The sequence below is a fragment of the Aphelocoma coerulescens genome, chromosome 1A (genome assembly GCF_041296385.1).
Source record: "Aphelocoma coerulescens isolate FSJ_1873_10779 chromosome 1A, UR_Acoe_1.0, whole genome shotgun sequence".
In the NCBI taxonomy this organism is placed as follows: domain Eukaryota; kingdom Metazoa; phylum Chordata; class Aves; order Passeriformes; family Corvidae; genus Aphelocoma; species Aphelocoma coerulescens.
Genome location: NC_091014.1, coordinates 70,915,905 through 70,929,200, shown reverse-complemented (window position 1 = coordinate 70,929,200; position 13,296 = coordinate 70,915,905). Strand labels below are relative to the sequence as shown.

General features: G+C 40.3%; 1 protein-coding gene across 6 annotated transcripts in view; it reads left to right on the top strand.

Moving 5' to 3' along the window:
* FBLN1 (fibulin 1) overlaps positions 1-13,296 on the top strand; it is a 78,094-nt gene that overhangs the window by 37,269 nt on the left and 27,529 nt on the right. For all 6 annotated transcript variants that reach the window (XM_069003463.1, XM_069003464.1, XM_069003459.1 and 3 more), the window contains 7 exons: positions 766-903; positions 2,336-2,479; positions 3,286-3,414; positions 3,856-3,981; positions 4,837-4,956; positions 5,802-5,933; positions 6,475-6,598. In XM_069003463.1, coding sequence (XP_068859564.1) covers positions 766-903; positions 2,336-2,479; positions 3,286-3,414; positions 3,856-3,981; positions 4,837-4,956; positions 5,802-5,933; positions 6,475-6,598 — 913 coding nt within the window. The remainder of the gene's footprint in view (positions 1-765; positions 904-2,335; positions 2,480-3,285; positions 3,415-3,855; positions 3,982-4,836; positions 4,957-5,801; positions 5,934-6,474; positions 6,599-13,296) is intronic.

The following is a 13,296-nucleotide window of genomic DNA, read 5'->3' as shown; positions in this document are numbered from 1 at the left end:
CAACTGCATCAATGAGAAAGCTGAGGTATTCTATTGCTAGAGAGTTTCTGTATTTTGATAACTTTAGGAGATTTCATCCCAGTGCCAGGTGGCAAATATTAAATTTTAGTTGCTTTTATGTGGACAGGACTACATTCATGTGTGAAGCCTCATTTGCTGTTGTCTCCTTTATCTGCTTTACCTGAACAATAATTTATTCACAAATATTTATTGTCTATTCTGAACTGGAGAAGAATATTAAAGTAATCAGAAGTCATATTTATGTGCATTTTAAAGCATGATAATTCAGGGATATTGCAAGCCTTTATGGATGGGAATCAAGGCCAATTAATTCACTTATGAAAGAAATTAACAATACCTGCATTGGATCTAAAGTTAAAAATAAAATTGCGCTTGGATAATTAAATCTTCCTGACTTCAAAGCTAAGCACACTGCTGAATCAAGGCTGAGCAGTGCTGAATGTGATGCTTTAGATACTCTGTAATGGTTTTGAATAATTTAATTGTGAGCATTAAGCTTGTAAAGCCTAATACACGCAGACACACCCCTATATATAATATTAATAATGAAATAGTAAAAAAATCTTAACCTACCTGGTTTTACTGAGATCTTTTTTGAAGTAGTAAGTCAGACTGATCCTGGATCACAGAATTCCAGGAAGGTATGCTGAGGATTAACGATGATTTAACCTATGTCTTATGTTTTAAATGTAATGAAAAAAATTGTTGAATTCCTGCTAACAATTTTTTTTTGTGATGTACCAGATATTGACGAATGTGAGACTGGTACTCATAACTGCCCCCCCGATTTTATCTGTCAGAATACTCCAGGATCTTTCCGTTGCCGACCCAAGCTACAGTGCATGAGTGGGTTTATACAAGATGCACTAGGCAACTGTATTGGTAAGGCATGTTCTTGTCTTGGGGAATACTCAAGTGTTGCCTGGGAGATAAATGGTAGTTTCACTGGTTGGGTTCTGAGTTGCTCGAGCCGTTCTTCATCTGTGTATGGATTGCTCTTTCCTTGGTCCCATGGGTAAGAGTGACAGAGGAAAGCCATTTAAATAAAAGACTTAAATACTCAATAGCCATTTTTAATGAGATTAGGTTACCTAAGGTGCTTAGCTGCTTAAGTCTTTGGGTGTTTTATCTGAAACAAAATTTGTAAAATAATAATGATAAATGTTACCTAACTCTATCCAAAAGGTTTTAGCCAAAGCTTTGTGTAGAAAGGCGTAATTATGGCCTCCTCTGCAACACGCTTTGCTATTAGTCTGCTTGGTTTTATAGGCATGTAGGTCTTTCCAGATCTCTCCCACATTACAGGCCATCAAGAGTCTTACTGTGTATGGGGCAGTTATAACAGACCGTGAAGAAGAGTTTTACTTTAAAGACTGATGACAATCTTGTCAGGCCAATGCTTTGTTTCCCCCAAACCAGAATTATAACCTTCATATAAGTACATTAGAATTACTGGTTTCCAGCAGACTCTATATGGATTTGTCTAATGTGACCCACAAATCTATCAGTTATTCCCTTGAGTGTTATTTTCAAGTCTCAACTCCACTTTTAATCCTTCCATTGGCATAGGAAGTCTTGGACTTGTGGAACTGGCCGAACAGCAGCAGCTGCCAAGTTGCACTCATTATCAGCCCCTTTTTCTCCTGATCATATCATACCCTGTAGTGCTGAAATCTGACACTGGAAACAGACTGAAAACAAAATTGCAGCCTTTAAAATGAGGGGGGGCGGTGCCTGCACACAGCAAGCCCTTTGAAGACACATATCTGCCATAGGTAGCACCAGGTCCATGGCAGCTTGTGATTAGCTTTCTGTCATGGACATCAGTAAAGCCACATCAATTTGCAGCAGCAATAGTTATGGCCCGTAAAATGTGTTTGCTCAAAATATTTACCAAAACAATTTCACAGCCTAATTTTACACACTGGCAGTCAAATGCTTTCCTGTGTGGAGTTGAGGGGATTTTGTTGTTGGAATTGTGACTCTGATCATCAGAGTCAACAGACTGAAGCAGAACTGGTTGAGATGGTGAATTGAATTGTTGATTAGCTCTTTGTGTGTTTAGGGGAGACTTTTAAAGGCTTTGAAACAACTACAAGTTCTATGCCAAATTTCCACTGCTTTTCAGTGGGATCTATGGCTTTTATACCTCCACAGTCTTCACACTGGAAGCATTGTATCAGAGAAGCTAAATGGCATGAATAGTTGTACTCTCCCACGGGCAGAACTTTTCTCTGAAGGGTTATATAATGACAGCATCTTACTTTAAACCTCTTAAGACTGGAAATAGTTACACTGATTTCTGCTATTGTAGATATCAATGAGTGTCTGAGTACCAACATGCCGTGCCCAGCTGGACAGATCTGTATTAACACTGATGGCTCCTTTACCTGCCAGCGAATCTCACCCAGCTGTGGCCGAGGTTACCATCTCAATGAAGACGGAACAAGATGTGTAGGTGAGTGACAGTTGGGAAGAAAAAGCAGTTTTAAGAAAATAACTCACATATATGATTAATGTTTACCAGTTTCTTGCACTTAGCCCAGGTTTTTCTCATTCCCACAGTCAATTCTTCATCTTGTTCTTTCCCTCATGGCAGTCGCAGCAAGTGAAGAATGACAAGCATCCACCCTCTGTCCTTCATATAACTCATGAAACCCTATATTTTGAGAAGAGGAGTAATGATTATCAGCTGCCATAAATGGCATTGGCTGTGATTGTGTCAATGGAATAATGCTGTTCCAAATCTCCTTAGTACAGAGAGATGACACAAGGTCAACTTAATGCCCCACAGAAGCCATTCAAGTAACACTGAAAGACATAGATGCCTTTGGGTGGCTTTTTAACTGAGGTGCTTTTGCAAAGAGAGGCATTTTTGTATGTGTTTTCAATCTCTGTAAGTGACTTATCAAAGCATTTCTGATGACTCTGGATCTCAGACATCTTATACTAGATGAAGATCTGATCCACAAATAATGCATAATGAAGCAGTTTTGCACCTGAATTCCTCCAAAGATTGCCTGATTACTTCATTGCTTTCCTCCCAAGTCCGTCAACATTAAGGACACCTTAGAGCTAACCTGCTTTGGTATATATAGTTTGGATTTGTTACTCTGATCTTGTAAAAGCTGAGAGCATGGTAACGTCTCGTTTTCTGTTTCAAAACAGTTTATAACCACCAGGGGACAAAGAAATATGCTAACATGTTGCTCTTCTCTCAACTTGCATAGTCAGAAGTGTACTTAAAATCACTTTTTATTTTAGATGTGGATGAGTGCTCATCCCCTAACCAGCCCTGTGGAGAAGGACACATTTGTATCAATGCCCCAGGCAATTACCGCTGTGAGTGCAAAGCTGGCTATACTTTTGATGTCATCAGTAGGACGTGTATTGGTAAGTTGGACCTATCAACCTAAATATGTGCATTCTTGTCATCAGAATGTAAAATTGACTGCTGTATTATTTGGATGAATCTAAAATCATATTAAAGAACTGCTGATACTTCAAAGGAAGCTGTATTAGTATTGTCAATGTGTTATCTGCTATCCTGTTAAAAGGTAAGGTTGTGAGAGTGTAATTGTCTTCTGTGATATTTTTATAAGCACCTACAGCAAAAGATTCCTTTGGAAGATCAAAGCAACTTTCTTCTGTGTAGATCTAATCCAACTGTACTCTGGAGTGCTTCTAAATGAGCATTTTGAGGACTTCTTCTCTCTCTAGTACGAAATTTAAATCTGGAAAATAACAATCAAACTTTTATAACCACATTCTTGTCCAGACTGGTACCACAGTTAGCCAGCCAATCCACAGACCTCTCTGTGTTTGTCATTGCAGATATCAATGAATGCAGACGCTACCCAGGCCGTCTATGTGCTCACAAGTGTGAGAATACTCCTGGTTCCTACTACTGCACTTGTACCATGGGATTCAAACTTTCAGCTGATGGTAGATCATGTGAAGGTACAGCTCTCAGTGCTTTGGTTACGGAATGTGAGAAACTCATGAATGTGAGAGCTCATTGCTCTTTGAGCTGTTTTTTATTCTAGGTTGCAAGACTGCACTGGAATGGCATGAGAAATCATCACAGTGCAGTCTCTTTGATTACATGAATGCTGCTGTGCTTAGCTGAGGCCGCTATAGCCCACAGCTTGAATATATTGCCCTTAGACTGGGTCATTTTACAGGACAAGAGGACACAGCCTCAAGCTGCACCAGGGAAGGTTCAGGTTGGACATCAGGAGGAATTTCTTCACCGAAAGGGTGGTCAGGCATTGGAAGGGGCTGCCCAGGGAGGTGGTGGAGTCCCCATCCCTGGAGGTGTCCAAGGAATGCCTGGGTGTGGCACTCAGTGCTCTGGTCTGGGTGACAAGGTGGGGCTTGGTCACAGGTTGGACTCCATGGTCTTGGAGGTATTTTCCAACATGAATGGTTCTGTGATTCTGTGATGCAGAGGTGTATGGGTCTACATTTGCTGCACTTTGAAGGGTCATTCAACTCAATCAGATTCAAAACCTTCAAAACCAACTTTGCTGATATGCAAACAAAAAATCTATGTGTTGGCCTAAAAATTCCCTCCCAGTCTCACACCTTGAAGTACAGTAGGAAGTTCTAGCACAGTGCAAATTAACCTATACTGCCAGACCCTGTTAAGAGTAACACACTCAGAGCCCCCTGTTTCCAGGTTACTCAGTGATATGTGTGCCATCCTTTTTTAATTAAAAAAAATTACATTCCAAAGTTTTGTCATATGACAGTATTAGGAGTGATGAATATAGCAAGAAATTTGGGGTTCACGTGTATAACTTTGCATTTCAGATTTGAATGAGTGTGAGAGCAACCCCTGTAGTCAAGAGTGTGCCAATGTGTATGGCTCTTACCAGTGCTATTGCCGCCGCGGATTCCAGCTCAGTGACATCGATGGCATTTCATGTGAAGGTGAGCTCTGTAGTGTTGCAGAGAAAGAGTGGGTGGGCATTTCTTATTGTCACTGCAACAAACATGAGCAATTCCATGTAATTTTTTAGTTTTAACATTTGAGTCTCTTTGGTATTTTCATGTGAAACTCTATTTAATGAAAGTCTCCCACCCATATCTTTTTCTGGAAGTATCTTTCTGCATGCATGGTGTCAGTTTTGCTGTTTACACTGAATTGTAGCTTGGCATACTTTCATTACTTGACAGAAATTTGTTTTTTTACTGAGGAATTACCAGAATTTCTAGTCTTCAGCAAGTGGAGATTGGAGCATATTTATATGCTACATATGTAATATATGATATTACTAGGTAGTATTTAATGCATCCTCTTTTGTGGCTGGTTCTGAACTAATGTGTTCTCAGATACCAGGAGGATGTGGGTGTAACCTTGTGGACAAGATCCTGAATTTGGACTTAGGTCTCCAGGACTTACTAGACAGTGAGGCCTTGGGCAGAACACCTAATTTTGATTTCCTTTTTGTAAAAGCAAGGTTAAAACTATTCATCTCCCTCCCTTTTATAAAGCAGTAAAATACATGTCACTGTAAAGTGCTTGCTCTTGTCCATTACATTGTCTCTTGGGCTCTCATGTATCTTTTCATTTTCTTCAGAGTTCCATTTACTACAGAAAATCTTTTCTATTTAGATGTTATTGGCTAGAGCCACACCTATCTGATGATCTTCTTCATTGCCCAGAAATTAGAATCATCAAATTGTGTTTGAAGCTCATAGCAGGAGCACAGAACATGTGCACTGGGTTGAATGTCATGAACACATAGTAAATTCGTGGTGTTTTTTTCTTGCAGATATTGATGAATGTGCTTTGCCTACTGGAGGACATATCTGTTCCTTTCGATGTATTAATATTCCTGGGAGCTTTCAATGTACTTGTCCCTCCACTGGGTACAGGCTGGCACCTAATGCACGCAATTGCCAAGGTGAGTTCAGTAACTGCAGGGAGACCTCACTGGTTTGTGGACTTCGGAGAAGTTCTAGCAGTTTTTGTATTTAAAAAATGCCTTTCCTACGACATTATAGGTAAAGTAGTTGACCTCAGCCAGATATCTGAAGAAACCAGTCTTTTATAATAAATATACAGGAAATTTCCATTATAAAGTAATTCAGTAGAGAATACTTTTAAAAACATTATCAAATCTAAAAAATTCTTACGATTAAAATTCCAATGGTGAAATGCTATGAGTTAGTTCAGCCATTAAAAGGAAATATCCTACTGTAAACATGTCAGCAAATATTGAGGTCATGTCCACTTAGTGGCACTGCTGCTCTTCCTTTTCTTCTTCTTGCCAGTTGGTTGGGTTAAGGTTCTTTTTTGTTCTTCTGCCCTGCCTTTGCAATCCTGTAGTAATGTTTAATTGCACCCCATGTTCTGTAGTATCTAATAGGATACTGTCATTGTCTGGCACCTGCAAGTGGAGGAAGAGCATGTGTTTAATCCACTCCCCTGCTTCCATTTGGCAGATATCGATGAGTGTGTTGCAGAAAGCCACAACTGCTCTTTCAATGAGACCTGCTTTAACATCCAGGGTGGCTTTCGCTGCCTGTCTTTGGAATGTCCGGAGAATTACCGCAAGTCAGGAGATACGTAAGTACCTTTTTTTTCAAGGTCAGGCAGTTTTTTGGTGACAGGATCTCCTTAATGTCATGCCACTGCTGACTGAACACAGAGCAGTTTCTAGCAAATATGTATTCTGTTGGCCGGCCTACCCTATGTTTTTCACACACAGATCTGGTGTGTTTCTCATGCTCCTCTTTCTAAGAAAAAAATGCTCCCTTAAAAAGTGCCATGTGTGAGTGGTTTGCACCATAATGTTCCCCAGAGCCATAAGCAGATACGCTCTGGCTTCCTTGCAGGCAGCCTGATAGGAGGGCTACATTCAGCTTTGAAATCCCTGGCTTTTATTTCAGAATCACACATAGTCTTTCCTTACTTTCACACTTCAGCCAAAGGGTTCTTTTTAGCTCCCTCTCTGAATTCTCACCTGTGCTGTTGCAAAGTATTGCAAGAATGTCTTATTTTTAGTACCATATAATTGAATCATAGAATATTAAGGGGTTATAATGGACCTTAAAAATCTTCTAGTCCCAACCCTCTCTGCCATGTGCAGGGACATGTCCCACTAGACCAGCTTGCTCAAGGCCATATCCAACCTGGACTTGAGCACTGCCAGGCTGGGGCATCCACTTCCCTGGGCAACCTGTTCCAGTGTCTCACCACCCTCACAGTAAAAAATTTCTACATATTATCTTATGTAAATCTCCCCTCTTTCAATTTGTACCCAATTTTCACCTGTATTAGAAAACCTGGGAGTCCTAGCAGGGGTGATATGTTAGCTGCAGCTCATAATTGTGTCACTAACCTAGCTCAGAGACAGTGTGCATTCTGGTGTAGAAAATAGGAGACAGCTCTGGGAGGAGGGGCAACTGGCAGCTCTTTTATACCCATCAAATGGTGTCAGCAGAGTGGAGAAGTTGCAAACTCTCAGTTGGGTAGCTGAGTTTATGGCTAATGAAGGTGATGCTTTGCCTCCTGCCTGTGGCTTTCTGGCCACCCTGTACTCCAGCAATTCTTCCAAAGGCTGCTTCATGGTCCCCTCATGTGCCCTGTACTCAGGTAAGTGTGTGTTCCACCAGCCAGGGAGGAAATCACATTTGATATCAGCCCACTATTGCTTTTCCCGGTCAGTCTTGGTCTGGCCACCATCTGTTAGACAGAACTGAGTACTCTGTGCCTCCTCTGTTAAATGAAGCTAATGCTGATCTCCGTCTCAGGGATTTTGTGGGGATTAGTTACTTTGCATTTAAGCCTTAGTCTTTGAAATGCCATATAAGTGGCACAGCAGATGTATTTGATCAGAATGCTGGAGAGGAAGTTCATGGTGTAAACCCAGCTATTTATAAAATATGCTTGTGTTTTGGGAAGGGCAATAGGAATTAAATTTTAAATTATATTTGTCACATCAATGACCAAGCAGTGCCTCATGATGGAGATGTTCTCTTTATTTGTAATACTGTGGGTTCATTTGTTTTCTAATTTTAAAAAACATGTAATGTGCAATGGGCCACTAGGCAGAATCAGCAGGTTTCTACTTTTATGGATATTCCTGCATTGCAGAGTTCAATTTATAAAATACACATCATACACACATTCCATTTCTTCTTCTTTCTTATCTGTATTTGACTTTAATGGCTGTTTGAGCTGTATGGGATCTTTCGGGAAAGCAGTAGAATATTTGAATTGTTTTTCTGTGTCTTGGTTGTTGGCCTCTGTAATGGCTGTCTCAGCCTAATTCAGACCTACTCATAGGGCAAGATCCTTCTGATGTGCTTGGGGTATAATTAGGCTATGAGTCAGACACAAATCCTGCAGCTGCTCAGTGAAATGCTAATTATTTTAATTCCTTGAGTTATTATCTCATTGGATTTATTAGGTTTTCCCCTCTCAACAGCTACAGATAGTTACTAAATGTATTGTTGAAAACATGTTTGCATAAAGCAAAGAGAATGTGAGTTCATTATTATCATTGACAAAGTCCAGTGGATTCCAGAGGCTCTCTCATACTTAGCCAGGATATGAATGTTATACCAAAGTGCCGGAATCAGGATTTATGGGTGGGATTACCTGGCACTCACTGGGGAGCAATTTCATAAGACAGCTCTTTAGCACCCTTTTTACATCCAAACTACTTTACATCTCCTTGACTGATTTAGTTTTGCATATATACCCCAGCAGGGCTGATAGCCAGCATATCTTTGTTACATTCTGTGTGATAAGGACCTTAAACTGCTTTTTCACACAGGCTCTAAAATCAAAGTAGTTGGCTTCTTTTAACATCATATCTAGTACAGGTACCATTTTTTCTCTCCTTTTTCTTCAAAACACATTCCAGTTTTACCAACTCAGCACATCATAAGAAAGACAATGTATTTTTCCATTCCCCTCAAGTTGGCACCTCAGGGATTTTTTTACCCTGTTCCCCATTATTTTCTTTGGAATAGCTATGATTTAATAAGCCTTAGTCCTGTAAATCCAAGTTTCTTTATTCTTATTTTTCCTTAAAATTCTTATGTACAGGCAACAGCACGCAGTGATCCAGAAGCTTCTTTACCCGATACCTTTAAAGCAGAGGTTTTTCTATGGTGGCTGATGCAGTGGTGATTGCCATCAGGTGAATTAATTGCAGTATCATCCCAGGCTATGGGCTGAAACCTCAGGATGCTGTTTAGATATTCTAAGCTCCAAGAGGAAACAGTCTGTGTTATCTTCCCCAAAGACAGCAAAATGCCTGGCCTGATCTTAATGGTAACAATTTTATTGAAGGCCTTATCTCTTTTTCTTAAATTCTGCTTTTTATTTTTCATTGATCAGTCTATAGGCTTGGTATTTTTCCCAGGATCTACTGCTTCTCATAATAGAACTCGCTACACTGCCTTGCCAAACAGTTTTTGTTTTCAAATTGCATAACAATTAACTTCTCTTTATATGGCATTGAAGTCTAACATTTGTAATATTTAAGCCAAGAAAAATAGAAGAAAAGATAAAGAAGCATTTGTAGCAACATGTCAGACATGTGTGCATTGAGCCAAATTGGGAACTATTTGTATTTTCTAGACATGTCTACATATTATTAAGGTTGCCTGGTGCTTATCATTATTAGGACGTGTTTTTAACTCCTTAAAATTTGCCAAATTTTCATCAATGGCTGAAATTTTACATGCCAGGTGTCTGACTCAGGCTCAAGTTTTGGCAAATTTCAGCCAAAGCAGTTCACCTATTTCCAAGAAAAAGTGTAGAGAGGAGCACACTGGTTTGTGTGTCTTAAAGACATTTTTGTGATTTTTAAAAAAAAAAAATTTTAATAGTTTGCTGTCATGTTATGGAGCAGAAATCTGAAATTTGTTAGGAAATTACTTTTGCACTTTTTTGTCATCCTTACCAAAATCCTCTGAAACTTTTGAAATTACAAACTTTGTAAAATTGCATTCAGCCTTTTTTTTTCATAAGCTTTAGGAAATGAAGACCTTGATGGGTAAATTTAATCCACTCCCTTATGCCAAACTAGGCTCAGATGTACCTGGAGTATTTCTGAGAGTTCTTTAACTTTTGCTTCAAGTCCTTGAATGATAAAGATTTCATAGCAATCGGTGTTTGACTATCTGCCTCACTGCAATTTAATTCTTCCTATTAGTAGAGAGGTATTTTTCTTCCAGCAACAAAGAGTTCGCTTCTGATTTAGTGGTCCTGAGCTACTTATTGCTCTTCACAGCAGTCTGAGACATGCAGGTCCAACTCCACAGACTGTCTGAGCCTGCTCCCACATAAAGCCACAGGAGAGGAGCCCAGTCAGTCTGTTCTGGGCCAGGTACTGCCTGCCTGGACAACCCCAACTCTGCAGATAAGTGAGCTGTTTCTAGCATGGGTGAGAGAGGAGCCAACTTGGTAAGAAGAAAATGCATACTTTGAGATAAGGAGGCTGAATGTAGGGAGGGAAGGATCTGAAGGCATGTCAAGATGAGGAGAATGAGTCTTGGAGATGCTTCAGGGGTAGTAGGTAAAACAGGGTAAAACTAGAAAGGGGAAAACAATCACAGGGGTCAGGACCTTAGGTCAAGGGTGATTGATTCCAGGGAACTAGTGACAAGACAAGAGGACATCAGGAAAATTTCTTCACTGAAATGGTGGTCAGGCATTGGAAGGGGCTGCCCAGGGAGGTGGTGGAGTCCCCATTCCTGGAGGTGTCCAAGGAACGCTTGGATGTGGCACTCAGTGCTCTGGTCTGGGTGACAAGGTGGGGCTTGGTCACAGGTTGGACTCCATGGTCTTGGAGGTATTTTCCATCCTTAACGATCCTATGATTCTATTCCAGATTTGGATGAGGACCATCAGAGGAAGGAATAATTTGGGATGGCTGTACAAAGATCCTGAGGGGAAGGATCTGGGCTTCAGCGCTAGGGCTGTGAGGTAGAAACTGAGAGAACTAAGTGTCAGCCCAGGAGAGAATGGAGCAAGAAGAGGAGGATTGGCACTGGCTGAGTGAGCAGCAAGGGTCATAGGCTAGGAAAGGGAATAGGAAGAAGAAACTAGATTAGGAAAGACAGATGAAAGAGACAAGGATAGGACATAAAGGCTAAGTGCTGAGGGCAAAGAGAAGGTAGTTCTGTCTCCTCTACATCTTGAAATATCCTAGAGACTTTCCATCCCCAGACAGGAGGAGCATACAGTGTGCTTGTCCGTTCTCTCTACTACTCTGCTGTATCCTGTTTTCCTGCCTGAAGTGGGGTTCCAGATTCTCCTCTGGTTAAGAATTGTCCATGAAGACCAACCATCAGTTGGTTTCATTCCCTTTAAGTTCTGGTCTGTTTAAGACAAAACCACCTTCCCTGCTGGTCATTAGCATCAGTGTTGAGATCCATGATGTGGCAACGGCTCACTTGGACCTCATGGTGTGGTGCAACCTGCTGAAAAGAAGTGCACGCCAATAACAGCATGAGCGAGCCTTTGCAGTGGAACATATTCTGGGAGGCCTGGAAGATTGTTACAGCTCTGGAAATCTACAGCATAGAATGTATAGTGAGTGTATAGTTCACTAATAAAACTTGGTTGGTTGTTCAGCATGTTCAGTTGGTTTCCCTATAGGAAGTAAATCACAGAGCCATAAATTTTGCTAATAAAAAGTTTGTTTTCCCTCAGTACATGAGGAATTGTTGTATATCACTCAACTCCTTTAAGCACAATGTAGTGGAAACCTGACTTAGAAATTCAAGTGAGGAAGGCCCAAAAATTTTTTTCCTTGTTTTTCTGTTACAAAATGTTGTGTTTATTATCTACAAATGGAATCCTTTTAGTTTTGTAGTTTTCTTTTATCAGTGTTTGGCATATGAAATTCAAACTGGGAGTAATTCTTTGAAACCAGTATTTCAGCCACATAAATAAACATAAAAGAACAGAGTAGTAAGTGAGCTAAAATAACTGTATTTAAATTCAGGAATAAGCACTTAGCAGCAGTATACACTTACTTTTGTAACCCACGCACCTGATTTCAGAGGTTTGCAAAGACATATACAACTGCCCCTGGGCTCCAGGCTGGTTTTCTCTGGTAGGACTTTCTGCCTCCTCAGCACTCCCCTCTCCTGCTGGGCCCCTCAGCTCTGTCCCATGGCTCACAGAGTGGTGGCAGGACACAGGAGCTCTACAGGTAGCTCACCTGTCCCAAGGAGCCATGGAGCTGGGCAGCACCCAGGGCTTGGGCTACTCCCTTGTTAGCAGCAGCTTGCTGCATTCCCCCACCATGTGATTTCCTGCTGCTCACTGAATGTCTAGAGAATACACTGTGGTTGAAATGCTCTTTGCTTCCTGCCTTTGCGGCACATGACCCCAGAATGAACTCTGGTTCTTGAAAGCAATAATATTTGCTATCTCTCCTTTGTGGTTATTTGATGGAACAATTACTGCACATTAACTGAACTTACAGTACAGTGTGCAGTGTATACCAGAAAAGCATGTGATAAAAGATGATGAATTTTGAATTATTTTAGTTCCTAGCCGCAGGCACATCTGTCTTCACAAATAACTTTCTGAATCAGCAGAACATCCTTTTTCAAGTCTCCAAAAGCTGGAAGCTTTGTTTTTTGTTCTCTTAAAAAATTCTGGCCATAATTTTAAAATGTATTTTACTTTTATAAAACAATAAGGGAGAACATCTTTCTGCAAGTGTAAGTGCTCATAAGCATGTACATGCTTCTAAGAAGTTGTATTTGAAGAAAACCTTTCCAACTAAGGAATTAACTGTCTCAACTTGCTCCACGATTTCAGCAAAACCAAGTAGCCTCATGATTTCAACAGCACCAAGTCATTCTCCTTAGTGGAGTTATTAATGACATTTCAGAAGAGAATGCAGAACTCTCCATACCTGGAAATACTTCAAGAGTATCCACACCTAATTAGTCGTCCATCCTGTGAGGACTTGCATGTGATCTTTAAACACATGAATAAAATTAAGAACGCCTTTAAATCTTCAAAGAACTACTTTTGTTTGCAAGTAGTATTAAAAGAAAACACATTAATTGAAGATTGAGGGTACTTTAATTAGTCTTTTTGAAAGCGCTGAATTTGCATATAATGAGAAGTTCCTGGAATTCAGATCACCATGCATTGGCAACAAAGTGGGGCTCACTTATGAACCACACTTCTGTTGGTAGCAGATACTCTTGATAGGAGCTCAAACTCATGTCAAAATAAAATAATGAAATGGACATTCAGATTTACTTGAGGTGTTAAGAAGC